The 16,413-nt window shown below is 33.7% G+C and overlaps 4 protein-coding genes across 7 annotated transcripts; 2 read left to right on the top strand and 2 right to left on the bottom strand.

The window, feature by feature from the left end:
• The first annotated feature begins 1,249 nt into the window (after positions 1 to 1,249).
• LOC145104073 (Cysteine proteinases superfamily protein) lies at positions 1,250 to 2,678 on the top strand. The gene is made up of 2 exons (XM_079041352.1): positions 1,250 to 1,767; positions 2,011 to 2,678. Exons 1-2 carry the CDS (start codon positions 1,308 to 1,310, stop codon positions 2,598 to 2,600), a joined length of 1,050 nt encoding a protein of 349 aa, XP_078897478.1. The 5' UTR covers positions 1,250 to 1,307; the 3' UTR covers positions 2,601 to 2,678.
• LOC145104074 (Pentatricopeptide repeat (PPR) superfamily protein) lies at positions 2,620 to 4,971 on the bottom strand. Of its 2 annotated transcripts, none has more exons than XM_079041354.1 (2): positions 4,694 to 4,971; positions 2,620 to 3,790 (listed from the first exon to the last, which is right to left on the bottom strand). In XM_079041354.1, exon 2 carries the CDS (start codon positions 3,699 to 3,701, stop codon positions 2,664 to 2,666), a length of 1,038 nt encoding a protein of 345 aa, XP_078897480.1. In that variant the 5' UTR covers positions 3,702 to 3,790; positions 4,694 to 4,971; the 3' UTR covers positions 2,620 to 2,663. The 2 variants fall into 2 exon arrangements, with proteins under 2 accessions (XP_078897480.1, XP_078897479.1); XM_079041353.1 differs by having other exon boundaries at positions 2,620 to 3,773.
• A 4,839-nt stretch (positions 4,972 to 9,810) lies between these two features.
• Positions 9,811 to 11,986, bottom strand: LOC145104072 (kinase C substrate, heavy chain-like protein). Of its 3 annotated transcripts, none has more exons than XM_079041351.1 (6): positions 11,770 to 11,986; positions 11,578 to 11,691; positions 11,115 to 11,210; positions 10,840 to 11,028; positions 10,557 to 10,700; positions 9,811 to 10,466 (listed from the first exon to the last, which is right to left on the bottom strand). In XM_079041351.1, the coding sequence occupies exons 1-5, from the start codon at positions 11,873 to 11,875 to the stop codon at positions 10,597 to 10,599; spliced, it is 609 nt and encodes a 202-aa protein (XP_078897477.1). In that variant the 5' UTR covers positions 11,876 to 11,986; the 3' UTR covers positions 9,811 to 10,466; positions 10,557 to 10,596. The 3 variants fall into 3 exon arrangements, with proteins under 3 accessions (XP_078897477.1, XP_078897476.1, XP_078897475.1); XM_079041350.1 differs by having other exon boundaries at positions 10,564 to 10,700; XM_079041349.1 differs by lacking the exon at positions 9,811 to 10,466 and having other exon boundaries at positions 10,476 to 10,700.
• LOC145104441 (putative RING-H2 finger protein ATL53) lies at positions 10,001 to 10,483 on the top strand. Its single transcript, XM_079041690.1, has one exon. The coding sequence runs from the start codon at positions 10,001 to 10,003 to the stop codon at positions 10,481 to 10,483; it is 483 nt and encodes a 160-aa protein (XP_078897816.1).
• Positions 11,987 to 16,413: the final 4,427 nt, after the last annotated feature.

Here is a 16,413-nt window from a genome sequence, read left to right as displayed (position 1 = left end):
GTCACGTTCAATTTTCATCGATGTGTATTCTGAATGATTTTATATAAAACAAGTTTTTTTTTTATTTTCTTTATAAAACACATAAAAGACTTGGAGGATTTTATAATAGACTGAAACTTGTAAATTTATATTTTTTAGGTCTCAAAGTACTGTCCATTTTTGCAATTTTTGTCCTATTTTTTTTTTTTTGGTTATTATTTGAGGTTTTTATAAGCATTTTTTTGTCTATGTTCCAAGACTTTTATTTTAACAAAAATTGTAAAAAGCGACTATTCTTGAAAGTCAAAAGTATTCATTGTATTGGAACATAAAAAAAATCGCCTTTTTTATAAACGTGTTGTTTTTTTGTCTATGTTCCAAGCAATATTACTATTTTTTAAACAAAAATTGCAAAAATCAAATATTCTCGAAAACCAAAAGTATTCATTATAAATTATAAATGGAAAAGAGAAAAAAAAAAGATTCGTAAAAATATCAAATAAAGACCTAAACTTATAGAACAAAGTTGCCGCAAAACCTTGTATTTGTATACCAAGTTTAAAAAAGAAAATCTATCGGGGCCAAAATTATAAAACTAAACTATAACCAAACCAAAAATATGGTTTACTCATAATTTCGTTAAGAAAAATGTTTTGTGAATCTATGTACAAAACTTGGAAAAACCAAAAACCATTTTAAGCATATTTGAAATTCATCGTTGGCCTTTAGATAAAATCTTGGAGGAATATATAATTTATGTGTGTTTGGCAAAACTAATACTAAGCTTGTAGCTTACTGCTATAGTTGTTAGATAAAAGATATACAAACATATTTTTAACACTAATCTTGTAAGTTTATTATAACAAGAAGAAACTTTTTTCCACTTAAATTTTCGATCCATCCATTTAAAAATAATTTAATTTGATTTTTATATTTTTTTTGTTAAACACTATCTGAAATAACTTTTGGATTAAAGATTTTTTGTTTAAAATAAAATCTGAACGAAGTGTGTTTTTTTTTTTCTTAAAAGCTAAAAACAAGAAGTTCTTAAAAACTAAAAGACAAAGGCTCTTAAAAACCATAGGTGGAACAAATCCTTGTATATCTACAAATTTTAGTTTACACTTTTAACAAAACTCTATCATCAAAAATTTTTAAAAAACAAAAAACGATTTCAGATGTGTACAAGGCGTAAACGTAACTTCTAGTTAAAAATTTCAAAGCACAAAACACATGAACATAACTAATAACACCACCAGAAAATAACGCAACTAACCAATAACTTATTAAAACATTAAACCACACATCAAACATACCATAAACAAACAATGGCTCCCATTTCCATTCTTTTAAAAAAACCTTGTTTATGTATTTGTACCCTATCCCTATGCTTTATACTCCAACTAGCCACATCTCACAAACCCGACCCACTGTTACAAAGGTACGAAAAATGGCTCCAAAAGTATGAAAGAGAATACCAAAGTAGAAACGAGTGGCAACAAAGATTTGGAATTTACAAATCTAATGTCCGATTTATCGACTATATCAATTCCCAAAATCTTTCCTACAAACTCACAAACAACAAATACGCAGACATGACAAACGACGAATTTAGCACTTTTTATTTCGGTTATAACGGTCATCAAAATTCAGGTTCGGGTTCGGATTCAGACAAACCTAAACCCGAACCCAAACCCAAACCTAAACCTAAACCTGGTGATTTGCCAGAAAGTGTGGATTGGAGAAAAAGAGGCGCGGTGACTCATGTCAGAGATCAAGGCCATTGCGGTATTATAATTTTTTAATTTTTATTTATCTGTTAAGGGTAAGGGTTTGTTTGGTACGATGTATTGAAATCAAAAAGGAATGGAACGAACAATGTTTTTAAAATAGAACTATAATATATTAAAAATTAATTTGATTGAGTTTTGAATTTTTTAAAAACATTAGCATAATTTGAACTATACAAATAAAAGTAATTCATAATTACAATATCTCATTTTATTCCATTAAATAAAACAAAAACTGTAGGAGCTTGTTGGGCGTTCTCTGCTGTAGCAGCAATCGAAGGCATTAACAAAATCAAAGGAGGCAATTTGACGATTCTATCCGAACAAATGCTTGTGGATTGTGATGTCAACAATGGTGACAAAGGATGTCGCGGGGGTATAATGGAGAAAGCATACACCTTTATAAAAAAGAACGGAGGAATCACTACAGCACAAGATTACCCATATATAGGAAAAGATGAAGGTTGCAAAAAATTGAAAGCTCAAGAACTTTCAGTCATGATAAAAGGATATGAAACTATAAAAAGTAAAGATGAGAAAAGTCTGCAATCTGCAGTTGCAAAGCAACCCGTATCAGTTGCTATAGCTGCAGGGTTTTTATTCCAGCTTTACGGAAGTGGGCTTTATTCGGGTCCGTGTGGGACCCACCTTAACCATGCTGTAACCGTGGTTGGGTTTGGGGAAGAAGATGGAAGAAAGTATTGGATTGTTAAAAATTCATGGGGGACTGATTGGGGTGAAGATGGTTATATGAGAATTGAAAGAGAGAGTAAAGATAAGGGAGGTAAGTGTGGGATTGCAAAAGACTCTACTTACCCTGTACTTATATGATTATATAAAAATCACAAAATAAAATGTAACTATGAATCTATGATTATTATATAAAGACAATGTCTAAGAGTTAAGTTCTGTGAATCTGTTTTTAAGAAAATAAGCAAGCTCCACTTGTCCAGCATCAGCCAACTTTTGAAATACTTTTTGTCTCACTTTTATATGTGGTATAAACCCTTTGTTTGTCATTCTTATAGCAACTTTTCCTGCTAAAACGAATAAATTAGCTTCCAAACACATGTCAACAACTAACTCATAGCTCTCAAACCCAATTTCTAGATTCATTTCTTCAAGAAAATTAACCATTTCAACTGTTTTATCCACTTCTTTGTTTGCTCGCATTGACTTTATCACCTTTACCACCATCTCTTTTCTCGGAGACAATCTATATCTAGATACCATCTCCTTCATCAGCTCTTCAACTTGTTTTGTTTTTTTAAGGTCACAAAGTGGACCAATTACAGAACTAAAGCTGTCCACATCAGCAACACAACCAGCCTTAGCCATACCCTTTAATACTTGAATTGCTTCATCAAACTGATCGACCTTACATAGTGAGGAAATGAGGTAGTTGCAGGTTCCACTATCGGGTTGATATCCAATCGATTTCATTTGAAGTAGAATAGTGGGGACAGTTTGATTGGGTTGTTTTCTTTGATGAAGCCATACACTTGAGAGAAGTAGGTGAGTTTGAGGAACAGGGGAGCAACCTGATCGAAAGGTGCGTTGGAGGATTGCTAGGGAGAGTGGTAGGGGATTAGGGCTTTGTAGGGTGAAAGAGAGGAGGTGAGAATAGGCGACTCGAGGGTGAGAACGAGGTCTTAAAGGGACAAAACTTTGTAGAACTTCATTAATGACTTTGGTTCTATGGTTTTGGGGAAAGTTTAAGAGGAATGAGAATGGATTGGAGGTTTGACTGGTTTTGTTTGAGTCATTGAGAAGGTCAACAATTTGTTGGTAATTTTTGGATTCAATGGCGGATTTGATTGATTGCTCAAGTAACCTTTGTGATGAGATTGAATGGATGGGAGATGAGAAGTAAATGGAGGGGAAAGAAAAAGAATAGAGAGGTTTACATAGTTTTGTCAATGAAATTGCCATGGATTGATAATCAGAGATTCAGAGCCCCAATTTTCTGATGAAATGTGATGTTTTTTGGCAAGTTAGTTAACCCTGTAGATAACAATTTACTATATAAGGTAGTAAATCAAGCTTCACAGAATGAAAAATAAAAAAGAAATAAAATGTGTATGTACATGAGTTGCAAGTATATGTTGTCTATTTAACATAAAAATAACATACAGAAGATGAAATCATATGGTGCTGGTTCAGGCATTTTATCAAGCACTTGATGCTCATATAAAAAAAACACAATCACTATGTTTTAACATCGCTTCAGCTTCACTACCAGAAGAGATTCATAAACAAATAAGAAACGTATAAAACGTGAAATGAAGAATAAAAATGAAGAATAATGTATCAACATTAAACACAGGCCACTTAAAACGTAAAAGGGTAGCAGGTCACATTCTAACCCTAGATCATAGGAGTAAAGGGGCAGTTAACAGCAAAGATTCATCAAAATGAAGAATTGAACAGATAATCTTAATCATTTACCAGCAGATAGAAGAAATAGCTCAAGAAGTTGCAAGAGAAAAATGGACGACGAAGCTCTAAGCCCGAAGATGTTCCCTGATTTTATTGTCTGTTTGAGTAACATGCGCCAAAAAAACATTTTTATATTACAGTGTTTTTACTTTAATCCAATTAATTATATGAACATATAGTTTTGAAATCTGTTCGTGCCAACTGAAAATGATTATTTTTGTGAAATATTATGGTTTTTAACTGAAATCAAATACAATAATTATGGATTATCAACACCCTTATATAATGACATATTTAATAACCATCAACTATCAGGGAGGTCACATAGCAAGTAGTAATACAATCATATACGTAGTCTGCATTTGACCAATTAACGAGGAAACCAGACCAAAATTTCTAATGAACACATAATCAAACAGTTGGTGTGCGAGGATAGTGGCAGAGTATGGTTTCAACAGCAGAAGAAAACTGTAATAGACTCGTACCTGTGAAAATGACAATAACGCCAACAATAAAACCGAGAAATTGGAAGACTGATAATTGCAAGGGTTAGAGCTTGAAGATCGATGGAGAGCCTGAAGGTCGATGTTGGCAGATCGACAAATTGGAAGATTGATGTTGGAGTTTTGGGCTCGATTGCTGATCGATGATGGATAGCGTGACGATCGATTGAGGGTATAATTGTAGCCGGCGGTAAAATGTCAGACGAGGAAGAGGCTTTGCAGAGATGGGAGGAGAGGAGGAGAGGTAAAATAAGGGTATTTTTGTAATTATATCTTAAGACTTGCTTTACCCCAATCGTCTCTTATTTATGTAGGTGCAAAAACAGACGTTTTAATTTTTATTTTTCAAAAATTAATTAGTTTGTTTAAAACTTAGGGATTTTCTAATATGTGCTCTAAAGGCACATATAAGAAATATTAATTAATCATAATTATTATCATAATTAAATGTTAAATACATTAATTATAATAAATATTACCATAATAAATATAAAATTCATTAATAATCTTCATAATTAATGCATTTCATATTTAATTATGGTAATATTTTTTATAATTAATACTTCTTATATGTGCCCTTAGGGCACATATTAGAAAATCCCTAAAACTTATACGCTTCGTCCCTGATATGCGGTTTTGTAACGATTTTAGTCCATGCCATATTTAAAATATTTAAAATGACCATAATACCCTTAGTGTATTTTTTCAAATTTATTTAATGTTATTATTATTAATTTTAATTTAAAAAAATATGGCCACAACCACCCCACCCTCGCCCCGTCTCTTTCCCTGCCATGAAACGAACCACTTCATCACATTCACCGACAATTTCAGAAACATGAAACTCCGACCAAATGCAATAAATATTTTTTGGATGTCATTTGCACAAATCCAAACCCATATCTCCAAAGCCTACACCAAAAATACTCGGAATATGAAGATAGAACATAATCGATTTTGAATTTCGTTTCAGAAATCGTTTTCAAGATCTTGAGTTTCCAGAAATCGTATGTAGATGTTAAAACTCTAACATCTTTCCTTATCGGTCCAAAAATTGTTTGTAGATCTCGAAATCCTAACTTCAGCCATATGTAAAAATCATGGTGGGTGTTGTTCGTTGTTTTTCCTTTTCCATAAATTATGGTGGTAGTCGTTAACGATGTTCTGAAGGAAGATAGGGGTAAAAATAGGTAATCCAGTGGCGATCTAGATGACCTGAGAGAAGAGGGAAACAAAGTAAGTGATGGTCCGTTGGTGGTCCAGATCGCCATAATTGCAAAGAGATTGAGGTGGTTTCTAGTGGAGATGGAGGTTGTTTTCAGTGCAGTTGTCATGATTTCTGTTTCAACAGAACTAAGGCCATTGGCAGGTGGTCAGAATCAAGTGGAGAGAGAGGGATGTTGGAGTCTTGAGAGAGAGGAGTGGGTGAGGGTTTGATGGCGTCGCCGAAAGTGTCTTTGAGCGACGGTGATAAGTGGTGGGTGAGCAGATTTCGATGGCGGCGACTTCATGGTTGCAGAGGATCACTATCAATGGGTAGAGAGGAAAAAAGGGGAAAATGTTATAAGAGGGAAGAGATAAAAAGGTGAGACCCATAAAATTTAATTAAAATATTTTTTATTATTAAATTAATCAGAAACATTAAAAAAATTGAAAATGATAATATAGTTATTTTATATTGTTAGAAACTAGGCATGCAACTTTTAATTACACAAGGAATGGTTATAATTAATTTTTAAAAATATGGAATAAAAATCTTTTTGGCACATACACGAAAAATGATTCGTGTAATTTACTCCCTTAAAAACTATGGGGGAAGTGTTTTGCTATTACTTTTTTAACTAGATGAATTCTTAAAATACCAATAAATCAGTTTTCAAACATAAAACCAAATATCCTTTTAATTAAAACAATATAAACTTTAAAATATAAAGTCACCAATAAAGATTATTAAACTTATATTTTATATTTTATTTAACATAGCTTATAAGTAGTTTAATTTTAAAAAAAAAATTATATTCTTATGTTTGGAAAATTAAAATATAGTTTATAAGGTAGTTTTTTAAAAATCTACTTAAGACAAATATTTTAATGAATTTATATAGTTTTTTTTTTAATTATTCCAAGTATATCATTTATTAGTATATAATGATTATTTCTTATTAATATATTTTTATTTCTATTTTTTTGTGATCTAATGAAAGTCATTTATTTTATAATCTGAAACAAAAAATATATGTTAAACTTGGACAACAAATTAATTTAATAAAACAACAATATTAATAAATAAAATATTAATAAATAAGTGTTATCATGTTTTTATATTTTAAGAGTTATTTATTTTTATCATATGTATAATAAAACAATAATAAAAAATTAAAACTATGTTTATCGACAAAAGATATAGATAAAAAAATGTTATTAATATTTTCATGTTATTTTTAATTTTTTATCCACAATGTTTCTAAGTCCATGTTTTTCTTCTCTCAACCATACATCTTATAGTTCTTTAAGATGGTGTTTGGTAGTATAGAGACTGGACGACCGGACAATACTAGATAAAACTTGACAGAATACATGGACAAACTGTTTGTGTAGTGTATGGAACAGAGCTGACTAGAGCAAAACATGTTGTTTGAATGCGTTTAAAGTTACCAAATTACCAAATTGCCCTTATACAAAATAATAAAAACTAAACAACATAATCAACATCACTTCAAAATTAACAAAGTTTTTCGAACAAATCTTTTTCATCTATTAATTTAAATAAATTATAGTTCCGAATCAACATAATTTCAAAATTAGCAATGTTGTTAACCTATACTCTTTGAAATCCCGAATCCCAAAAATAACCAACATCAATTTGCATCTTACATGAATCACAACTTTTAGAGAAATGATGGAATGAAAAAGAAGACCAATGATTGTTATGGTGACAAGTACAATCATGGTTGATTACTTTGGTAAATACTTAACCAAGTATATAAAAAAATTACAGGTATAACAGGGGCAGAGCTACGTAGGAGTCTGGCGTAGCCCAGGCTACCTCTTAAATTTTCAGGCGCAGTGAAATTTTTTTGAGGAAAATTTCAGTGTAGTGTAATTTTCCGGTGTGCTACCCGTAAAATTTATGTGTGCTGCCCTGACATTTTGTTCTAGCTCCGCCACAATTAATAAAGGTCCATGGGTATCTTTGTATTAAAGAGCTCAATACCTCTTGTTGCATGTTTGGAATTGGAATGATTGATAACTAATATATTTGCGGGCTTTGAAACCTCAAACAAATATTGGAATGCTTATTATAATATTCATGATATCAAAAAGGATCCCAAGATAGCAATAACTCTGGAGTTTGTTTTTACTTTGATATTCATATATTCTTGACTAAACACATCGGCAATTTAATTAGTATATATAAATTAACAAATTTCATACAAAATAGAGAACTGAAGCAGAAAAAATACAAGATGTGTTGATGATGAAGGCGATAGAGAGAAGAGACGACAAATCAGAAAAATCTAAAAGATAAATAGACAAGAAAGAAGAGAGGAACGCGAAGATATGATGAGCTTACCAGATGATGGAGGCGAGAAGATAGTTGGTGAAGGAAACAGAAGGATTGTTTTATCAATACAGAACGTACAAAGTTCACTTCCATTGTGTTCCATCTTTTAGTGAGACTAAGGCCCCGTTTGATACACATCTTTCCAGGTGCAAACAGATATTTCTGGCTGAATGGACCGGAAAGACTGTTTGATTTGCACAAAAGAAGGGGTCTTTGCCGGTAAGATATGTCTTTCCCAGAAAACCCCAAAATCATATCTTTCTGGCTGAATGGGCTGGAAATACAATTATACACCAAACTCTGCATCTTTCTTTCTTTATTGGATTATTAATTTTTTTAAATAACTTTTTTTAAATTTATTTTTCATTGAATTATTAATTTTTTTCATCATTCAGCACAGTCAATCAGATGTATAATCAAACAGCATGGTTTCTTTCCCAGTCAGAAAACTTTCCCAGACAGCACTTTAGCAGACAGCACTTTCCCAGACAGAAACTATCAAACGGGACCTAAATCTTTACAAAATAGTTCTACAAACTTTTGTTCAATTTCATCTTTTTGAATGAGACTATTATTTATTTTTATTTTTTTTGAAAAAATAGTCCAATAAAAATTTATCCCATTTTGTTCCATATTTTCTAATGGGACTAAATTTTGAATAAATAGTCCCGTTTGGATTTGCTCAACAGTCCATCTTTTCCGTGTGCTAGTAATGCCAAACACCAACTCAAAAAGCCTTGTTCTATTTTGTCACATTTTGTTCTACTTACCAAACGCAGCCGAAACACAATAACAAATCAAAGACGAGAAATTAATTATTCTCCTACTTTTTGTTCCTATCAATCCTCCTACCCATTTAAATGATGACATGTGTCATATTAGTATACTAAAATATCATTAAATGAGCATTAAATGTTACAAATGTCACTATTTAATTAGGTAGAAGGATTTTTAGGAACAAATAGTAAGAGGATATTTAATTTCTCCAGACAGATCACAAAATATAACATTCGAGAGACATATACACCATACAGGCATACAAGATACTAGGATTGCATGATAATATTATGAAGCTAAAAATTTACTTAAACATAAATAATCAGAAAATAAAATATTTAATATTTTAATTTAAAATATACTTCCTCCGTCCTAAAATTATAGTCCATCTTTCTTTTTTGGTTTGTCCCAAAATAATAGTCCACTTCTAAAAATAAAGAACATTTTTACCAAAATATCCCCTAATTATTATTTAACCAACTAAGCATTTAATGTTCCATTACATGCAAAGTAAGGACAAAACTGTCATTTTATTAAATACAGTTAGTGGTAATTAATGTTTTTTTTAATATGTATATTTTTTGTCTGTGGACAATAATATTGTGACGGAGTGAGTATTAGGTATTTAGGATGGCTAAACCAAATCACCATCACCATAAAACTTATAAATATCTCCTAATTAGGAAATAACGCCGTGTCGCCGCGAAGAGAGCAACTCGTTTCAATGCTATTATTTTGTCTTTGTCTTCACAAATAATATCTAATTATATTATATTATAATTATAAATTATAAATAAATAAACTCTTTGGTTAATTTGCTTCCAAATTTATGATCTTAATCTCGCCTATACACCGTGGCATCAACGTCAAACGAAACTTCAGTCCTCCATAAATATTACATGTAAACAATTTAACTTCAAAAATAACCAAATCCCAATTTCCATTCCATGGGTGATTCACCCCTCTTTATGGGAATCCTCGGTGTCATATCAGGTGCAATTTTAGTAGCTTTTATCCACTGCTTATTTGTCAGTTGCCGCCATAATAATACCGATGAACCCGCCACCACCTCACCACCTAGACCACCAGATATGAACCGTCGTCCAAGGCTCAGAGTTGACCTTGACTCAAGTGCCAGCTCATCATCGTTCCCAACAACCAGCACCTCAACCTCAAGTGGCTCATCGATCTTGTTAACCGTTCATAAATACTCGAAAGATTTTAAGGAAGGAACATGTGCGGTTTGTTTGGGTGAGTTTGAAGAAAATGAGGAAGTTAGAATTATGCCGGAATGTGCACATGTTTTTCACGTAACGTGTATTGACATGTGGCTTTTCTCTCATGGGAATTGTCCACTGTGTAGAGCCAATGCTACTCCACGTGCACAAGATGTTCTTTTATCGATCTTGAATTCTAGAAATATGGAGTAAATGTTTAACCGTGTATATACTTTACTATTTAAGGTTTATGAATATAAAAATCAAATGAGATGTTACAACTTACAACTTACAAAAAAGATCAAATAAGTGAATTGATAAGTTGATTAGCGAGAATTTCTCCTTCTAGATTTGGCACGTTGACGACACAGACAAAGGAAGACTAGAAAACCGATGAGAATCACTTGGACTATTATCATCGCCTTCATACCTGCAATTATTTGAAGGATGCCATTACTAAATTAATAAAAAAACTAATGGGTCATGTCAAGAACTCAAGATCAAAGTTACTAATTTTAGTAATGATTAATGAGCAAAAATGGAAAGTGTTTGTGTTTATGTTGTGTTACCTTGGAGTTTTTGGATTGTGTCTTCACCAATTTGGCTAACTTTTTTCTGTTTAGTGTGAGGAGAATGAGACCCAAATTTATTGATTCTGGAATTGTAATTTATTGTCTTGTATTCGGAATGTCCACCCATGATACATGTATTAGGACAGATGATGCTGCTATCATATTCATCGCTTCCATCACAACAGTCTGGTAATAAAAGATATAAAAAGTTCTTGTAAAATGAAGATGTTTGAAAGAAAAGTGAAAATAGGTAAATAAACCAATGAACATACCACAAATTTGGTCGTTTACACGAGAAGAGAATAAAAATTTAGGAGTGCTTCCTGAATTCCTGCAATAGAATTTGGCAGCAGGGCAAGCTGATGTTCCTGCAGATCATAAGAGCTTTGGAATTAGAATTGAAGCTTATTCGATTCTAGCTTCAAGATTCTTTAAGTAACAGTTCTCGTCATCATCTTAATCAGAAGTTCAGAACCAGAAGATTAGGTGAACATAAAAGCGAAACCCCAATTCACCAATCACCACTACCTTTACCAAACAAAATTAAAATATGATTTCAGCAGTATTGTATGTGGGTCAATTGTTGTGAAGTTAACGTAATCACCAATGTATTCTCGGAATCATTGAATTTGAGATCAATTTGAGTGGAAAAGAACTTGATCGACGATTAATGTCCAAGTGTATGTTTTTGTGGTGAAAGGAGGGGTCAATTAGGGTTTGAAATTTGAACAATACCTGGTTCATCGGTACCATCAACGCAGTCGCAAAATTCGTCGTTGATACGATCTCTAGTGAAAGAATTGGATCCATCTTTGCATTTGATGACCTCCGAAGCAAAGTACTTCTCATCTGTCAAACAAAGAGTCAAAATTAACTTAAAAATCAGCAACACATTATATAGAAAGAACACGCGCACACGCAGATAACCTAGAGGGTGGATTCCGAGAGGTACATTTGAAGGATCGGAGAAAGCCAAATTGAGATTGAGAAGGAAGCAGACGATGAAGAAAAACACAAGATTAGTTGATTCCATTGGAGCCGGGGGACGATTTTGAGTGGTTTTACTCGTTCTTTTAGTTATCTCCGGTTCTCCACCTTCGAGTCTCCGATTGAGTCAACGAATGTCATCGTTATTCCTACTTAAAAATATGTTATGCATTTGAAGTTTGGGATAATGACTTAAAAAGATTAATACATTTTTTGATTAAACAATCTGTCCATTGATTTTTTTTTTCGTCTATATTTATCCCCCTTCAACTTGTTAAACTGTACACATTCAGTTCTTATGATCGGTTATTCCAGGTTAACCGGGAAAAATAACTTAATATGGTAATATATTTCTCATTTTGTATACATTTAGTCCTTAATATTTTTTTTTTCAAAATCAGTCATTTTTGTTTTTGTACTCATTTAATACTTATGAACGATTTCTTTAGGTTTTCTCATGACATTTTACGTGAGACAATCATTGATGCGTTGTTTGGGGTTGTTGATGTGTATGTCCATCGCGATCTCGACTGTTTGGTTGCGTAGGTCTTGTGGTTTGGCTTAGGTCTTATGTTTTGAACGTCGTAACTTCTTCACACGATATCAAATTTTAACGATCTTTATATTCACGTGTTTGTTTTTTGAGTCTAGTACAACTTTCGTTAATATTACTCCTGTTAAAATGTAATATATTTTTACTTACGATTTCATTAAAAAAACACACATACATGCATTCATAAAAAAAACGTATGGATAGAAATATCGTAAGTAAAAATATATTACTTTTTAACTGGAGTAATATAAACAAAAGTTATATTAAACTAAAATACGAAAACATGGATATAAAGATCGTTAAAATCCAAAATCATATGAAGAAGTTATGACGTTCAGAACATATGACCTAAGCAACCAAGTAGTCGATATCATGATGGACATAAGCATCAAAAGCCCCAAACACCACATTAATGATTGTCTCATGTAAGATGTAATGAGAAAAACATAAAAAAAATCATTCATAAGTACTGAATGAGTACAAAAACAAAAATGTCTTATTTTACAACTAAAAAAATATTAATGACTAAATCTGTACAAAAATATTAAGGATTAAATGTCTACAAAGTGAGAAATATATTACCCTATTAAGTCGTTTTTACCGGCTAACCTGGAGTAGCCGGTCATAAAGACTAAATGTGTACAATTTAACAAGTTGAAGGGGTAATTGTGGACGAAAAAAACTCAGGGACCAAATGTGTACAAATCGAAAAACATAATACCATTTTAAGTCATTATCCCTTGAAAATTTTCTTTTACATGTTTTATCATTATTTTTTCGGAACGAATTATTGAAATCGTCCTTATTATGGTTTATCAAAATTGTGAGTTTAGTTCTTAACATTTTTTTACACTCAGGTCGTCGCTATCATTCTCTTGTGTTTTTAGTCCATTTTATAGATAAAAAAGACTATATAACCCTTTGTGTTTTGTTTTTCAGTTTTATATTATTTATTAATTACAGAAATAAAAACAAAAAGACTAAATAAGAGGCTGTTTGACAGTTACTGATTGAGTCATATCTGACTGAGTTAGAAATCTGACTGGCTGTGAAGCTGACTGAGCTGACTGAAACCATGATGTTTGATTATAGGTCTGATTGATTGTACTGAATAAAAAAATGATCATTTTATCCCTAAATTTACAATGCATAATTTTGTCACTGTTGTCATTCTTTTAATAAATTTATCATTTATTTATTTTAATAATTAACTATTAACCAAAAGCAAAACACGTGAAACTTCAAAGTCCATCCCACCTAATAGATATTTATTTCATTTTCTCATCTTTCTTTAATATATAGGAAGTAGGAACTTAAACCAAAAACTTATCTGCCGACAATACACCGCCGAATATACATACCTCAGCTTCAAAGCCCATCCCACCTAAACCAAAAAAACTATTGTCCCTACTCTCGTTGTGGTATATATATCATCGATTCAAACAAAGAACAAATTTGGATTTGAGTTTCAATTTTACAGGTTTGATTTCTGATGAAGATCCAAACATTTTTTTTCGATTTTGGGGATTTTTGGTATGTATTATCATCGAGGAAGACAGAAATCTAAACTACTCCCATTGCTGAAACTCTCAACGACATCGACCTGAGTCCAGGATCTCAAGACGACGATATGGTGTTCTCCGATTTTAGATATGTCAGAAATTGTATTTTTCTTTAGATGAGTCAAAGCCTTCATAGTGTTTTCAGGAATTTGGTGTTCCTTGTGGTTGCAGTGATGCCAGAAACTTCATCCCTTTAGATTTTGATTTTTGTTAGCAGAGTCGATGGGTAAATTAGGGGGCAAAGCATGTCTTTTTTCTTCATTTAGTCGGTCAGCTTTCTTTTTTGGATGGACCGAGTCAGCCATTTTTATGGACCAAGTCAATGCAATTTCTTGGGTCATATACAAATCAAACATTCTGACCGGACCAAGTCAGACAAAAACGTCTGACCGGACCCAATCAGCACCAAATCAAACAGCCCTAAGTAATAAAAATGTGGGGCCTACTCTAACACACACCACATTATTCTTCCTCCACACATCATACCCATTTTTAAGAACTCATTGACGACATACACACCTCCTATTACCGCTTTTCCGGTGAGCACCCCACAATCCTCTTCACCCACCTTCCCCCTCTCCCTTCCACTATCCCATTCCCCCCTTCTCGGCTAGAACCGTTCGCCATCACTTAACACTCAAAAATGAAGAAGAAGATGGATATCTAATGACTTGCAAGTTGACGGCGCCGAAAACCTACATCTGAGTCTATAGCCGCCGCCGAAGTTTGCATCTACTCCTCTTTAGGCTGAAGGGTGTGGCCGCAGCCTGGGACCGCGGTTTGTGCCACCTGGACCGCGCATGTTAGGATCGAGACACTTAACACACGACTCTAAACACACACACAGCTCACGAAAAACAAGAACACAATGATGAACACGAGGGATTTAACGTGGTTCGGTCCTTCTCTGACCTACGTCCACCGGTAACTAGGAATTTATATTTCTTGGTGCTAATCTGCACTCTTTCTGTGTTACTCTAGATACAAGTTTTACAAATACAGATGAATCTCTTATATAGAGATGGAAATCAGAAGTAGTCAAAAAACACAACCGGGTCTTCAGCCAACCTTTGAAAAAACTTCACATTCAACAATTGTGGCTTCACGTTCAACAATTGTGGCTTCACATTCAACAATCTCCCACTTGAAGCCACAGAACAATCTTCACCTGTGCTTCAACTGTGCATCTGTATTTTAAAAAATTTGATCTTAACTCCTTCCTAGTTACCCGGCCTTCTCTTCAATTTACCTGTTCTCTGTCTCCACCGGCTCCCACTGAAATGAACTGCCCGATCCTGGAACATCTTGAGAACAAACGACACTCTCCATGTGAAGCAGATAATCTGGAGAGACTTTTACAGATGGAATACTGGTTCTCTTAACCCACTGTGTTCTGGGTATTCTAGCTGAAACAAAGCCCATGCTCCCACTGCTATGAATGCCCTTGACTGGTTTTTCTGAACCGTTCCAAACACGTTCAACCTGAATCTGACCTGTGACTCTGGGTTTGCCATCTGCAAAGCAAACCTTCTTCTGTCCACGGGACTCTATGAACCGGATTTTGTTTTTCTTCTGAACTGGGACGGTTACTCCCTCAGACGGTAAACTGACCATATATAATGAACTCCTCTTATGTCCACGAGCTATCACAAGATTTCCTTTGACAACCTTCCACTGCCCATTCCTGAACTTAACCTCGTGTCCCTATTCATCCAACTGCCCAACAGAAATCAACTGTTTCTTCAGACTTGGAATTACCCGGACATCCTTCAAAGTCCATGGACTGACTGGAGTCTTCAGATCTAAGTCACCTATGCTCGTCACATCAAGAACCTCATCGTTCGCCAGTCTTACCTTACCAAAATCCCCTTCTTTCAGATTCCGCAGTGCTTCACGGATGTGGGTAGCGTGAAATGAAGCACCCGAATCCATAACCCAGGAATCCACATTGCTCTCCACACTACAGATCAAAACATCATCATCTGAATGGTCTACTGCAACGTTAACTTCTTTCTTGTCTTTTGGACATTGATTCCTGAAATGTCCAACCTCTTTACAGTTCCAACAAGTCACATCATTTCGAGTCCTCGACTGACTCCTTCTCCTGTTCCCGCTCCCACTACCTTTGTTATTTCTTCTACCTCTGACCGCATTCAATTTTTCACTTGATGATTCCCCGGAATTTCTTCGTCTGACGTCTTCTCCTAGAATTAAATCCCGAATTCCCTCAAAAGTGAGCTCTTTCGATCCTGCGGAACTAGTAACGGCTGTAACTGTTCCGGACCAACTGTCAGGTAATGATGATAACAATAGTAAAGCTTGAACTTCGTCCTCAAATTTTATTCCCACTGACCCAAGTCTGGATAAAATCGAGTTCAAATTGTTGATGTGTACTGTAACTGAACTTCCTTCCCTCATCCTCGTGTTGACTAGTTCCCGAATCAGGAAGACTTTATTTGCTGCCGACGG

This window comes from Lactuca virosa, chromosome 4 (genome assembly GCF_052849685.1).
Source record: "Lactuca virosa cultivar CGN04683 chromosome 4, Lactuca_virosa_CGN04683_v6, whole genome shotgun sequence".
Taxonomy (NCBI): Eukaryota; Viridiplantae; Streptophyta; class Magnoliopsida; order Asterales; family Asteraceae; genus Lactuca; species Lactuca virosa.
The sequence above is the reverse complement of the archived record's forward strand: the minus strand, read 5'-3'. Positions and strand labels throughout refer to the sequence as shown.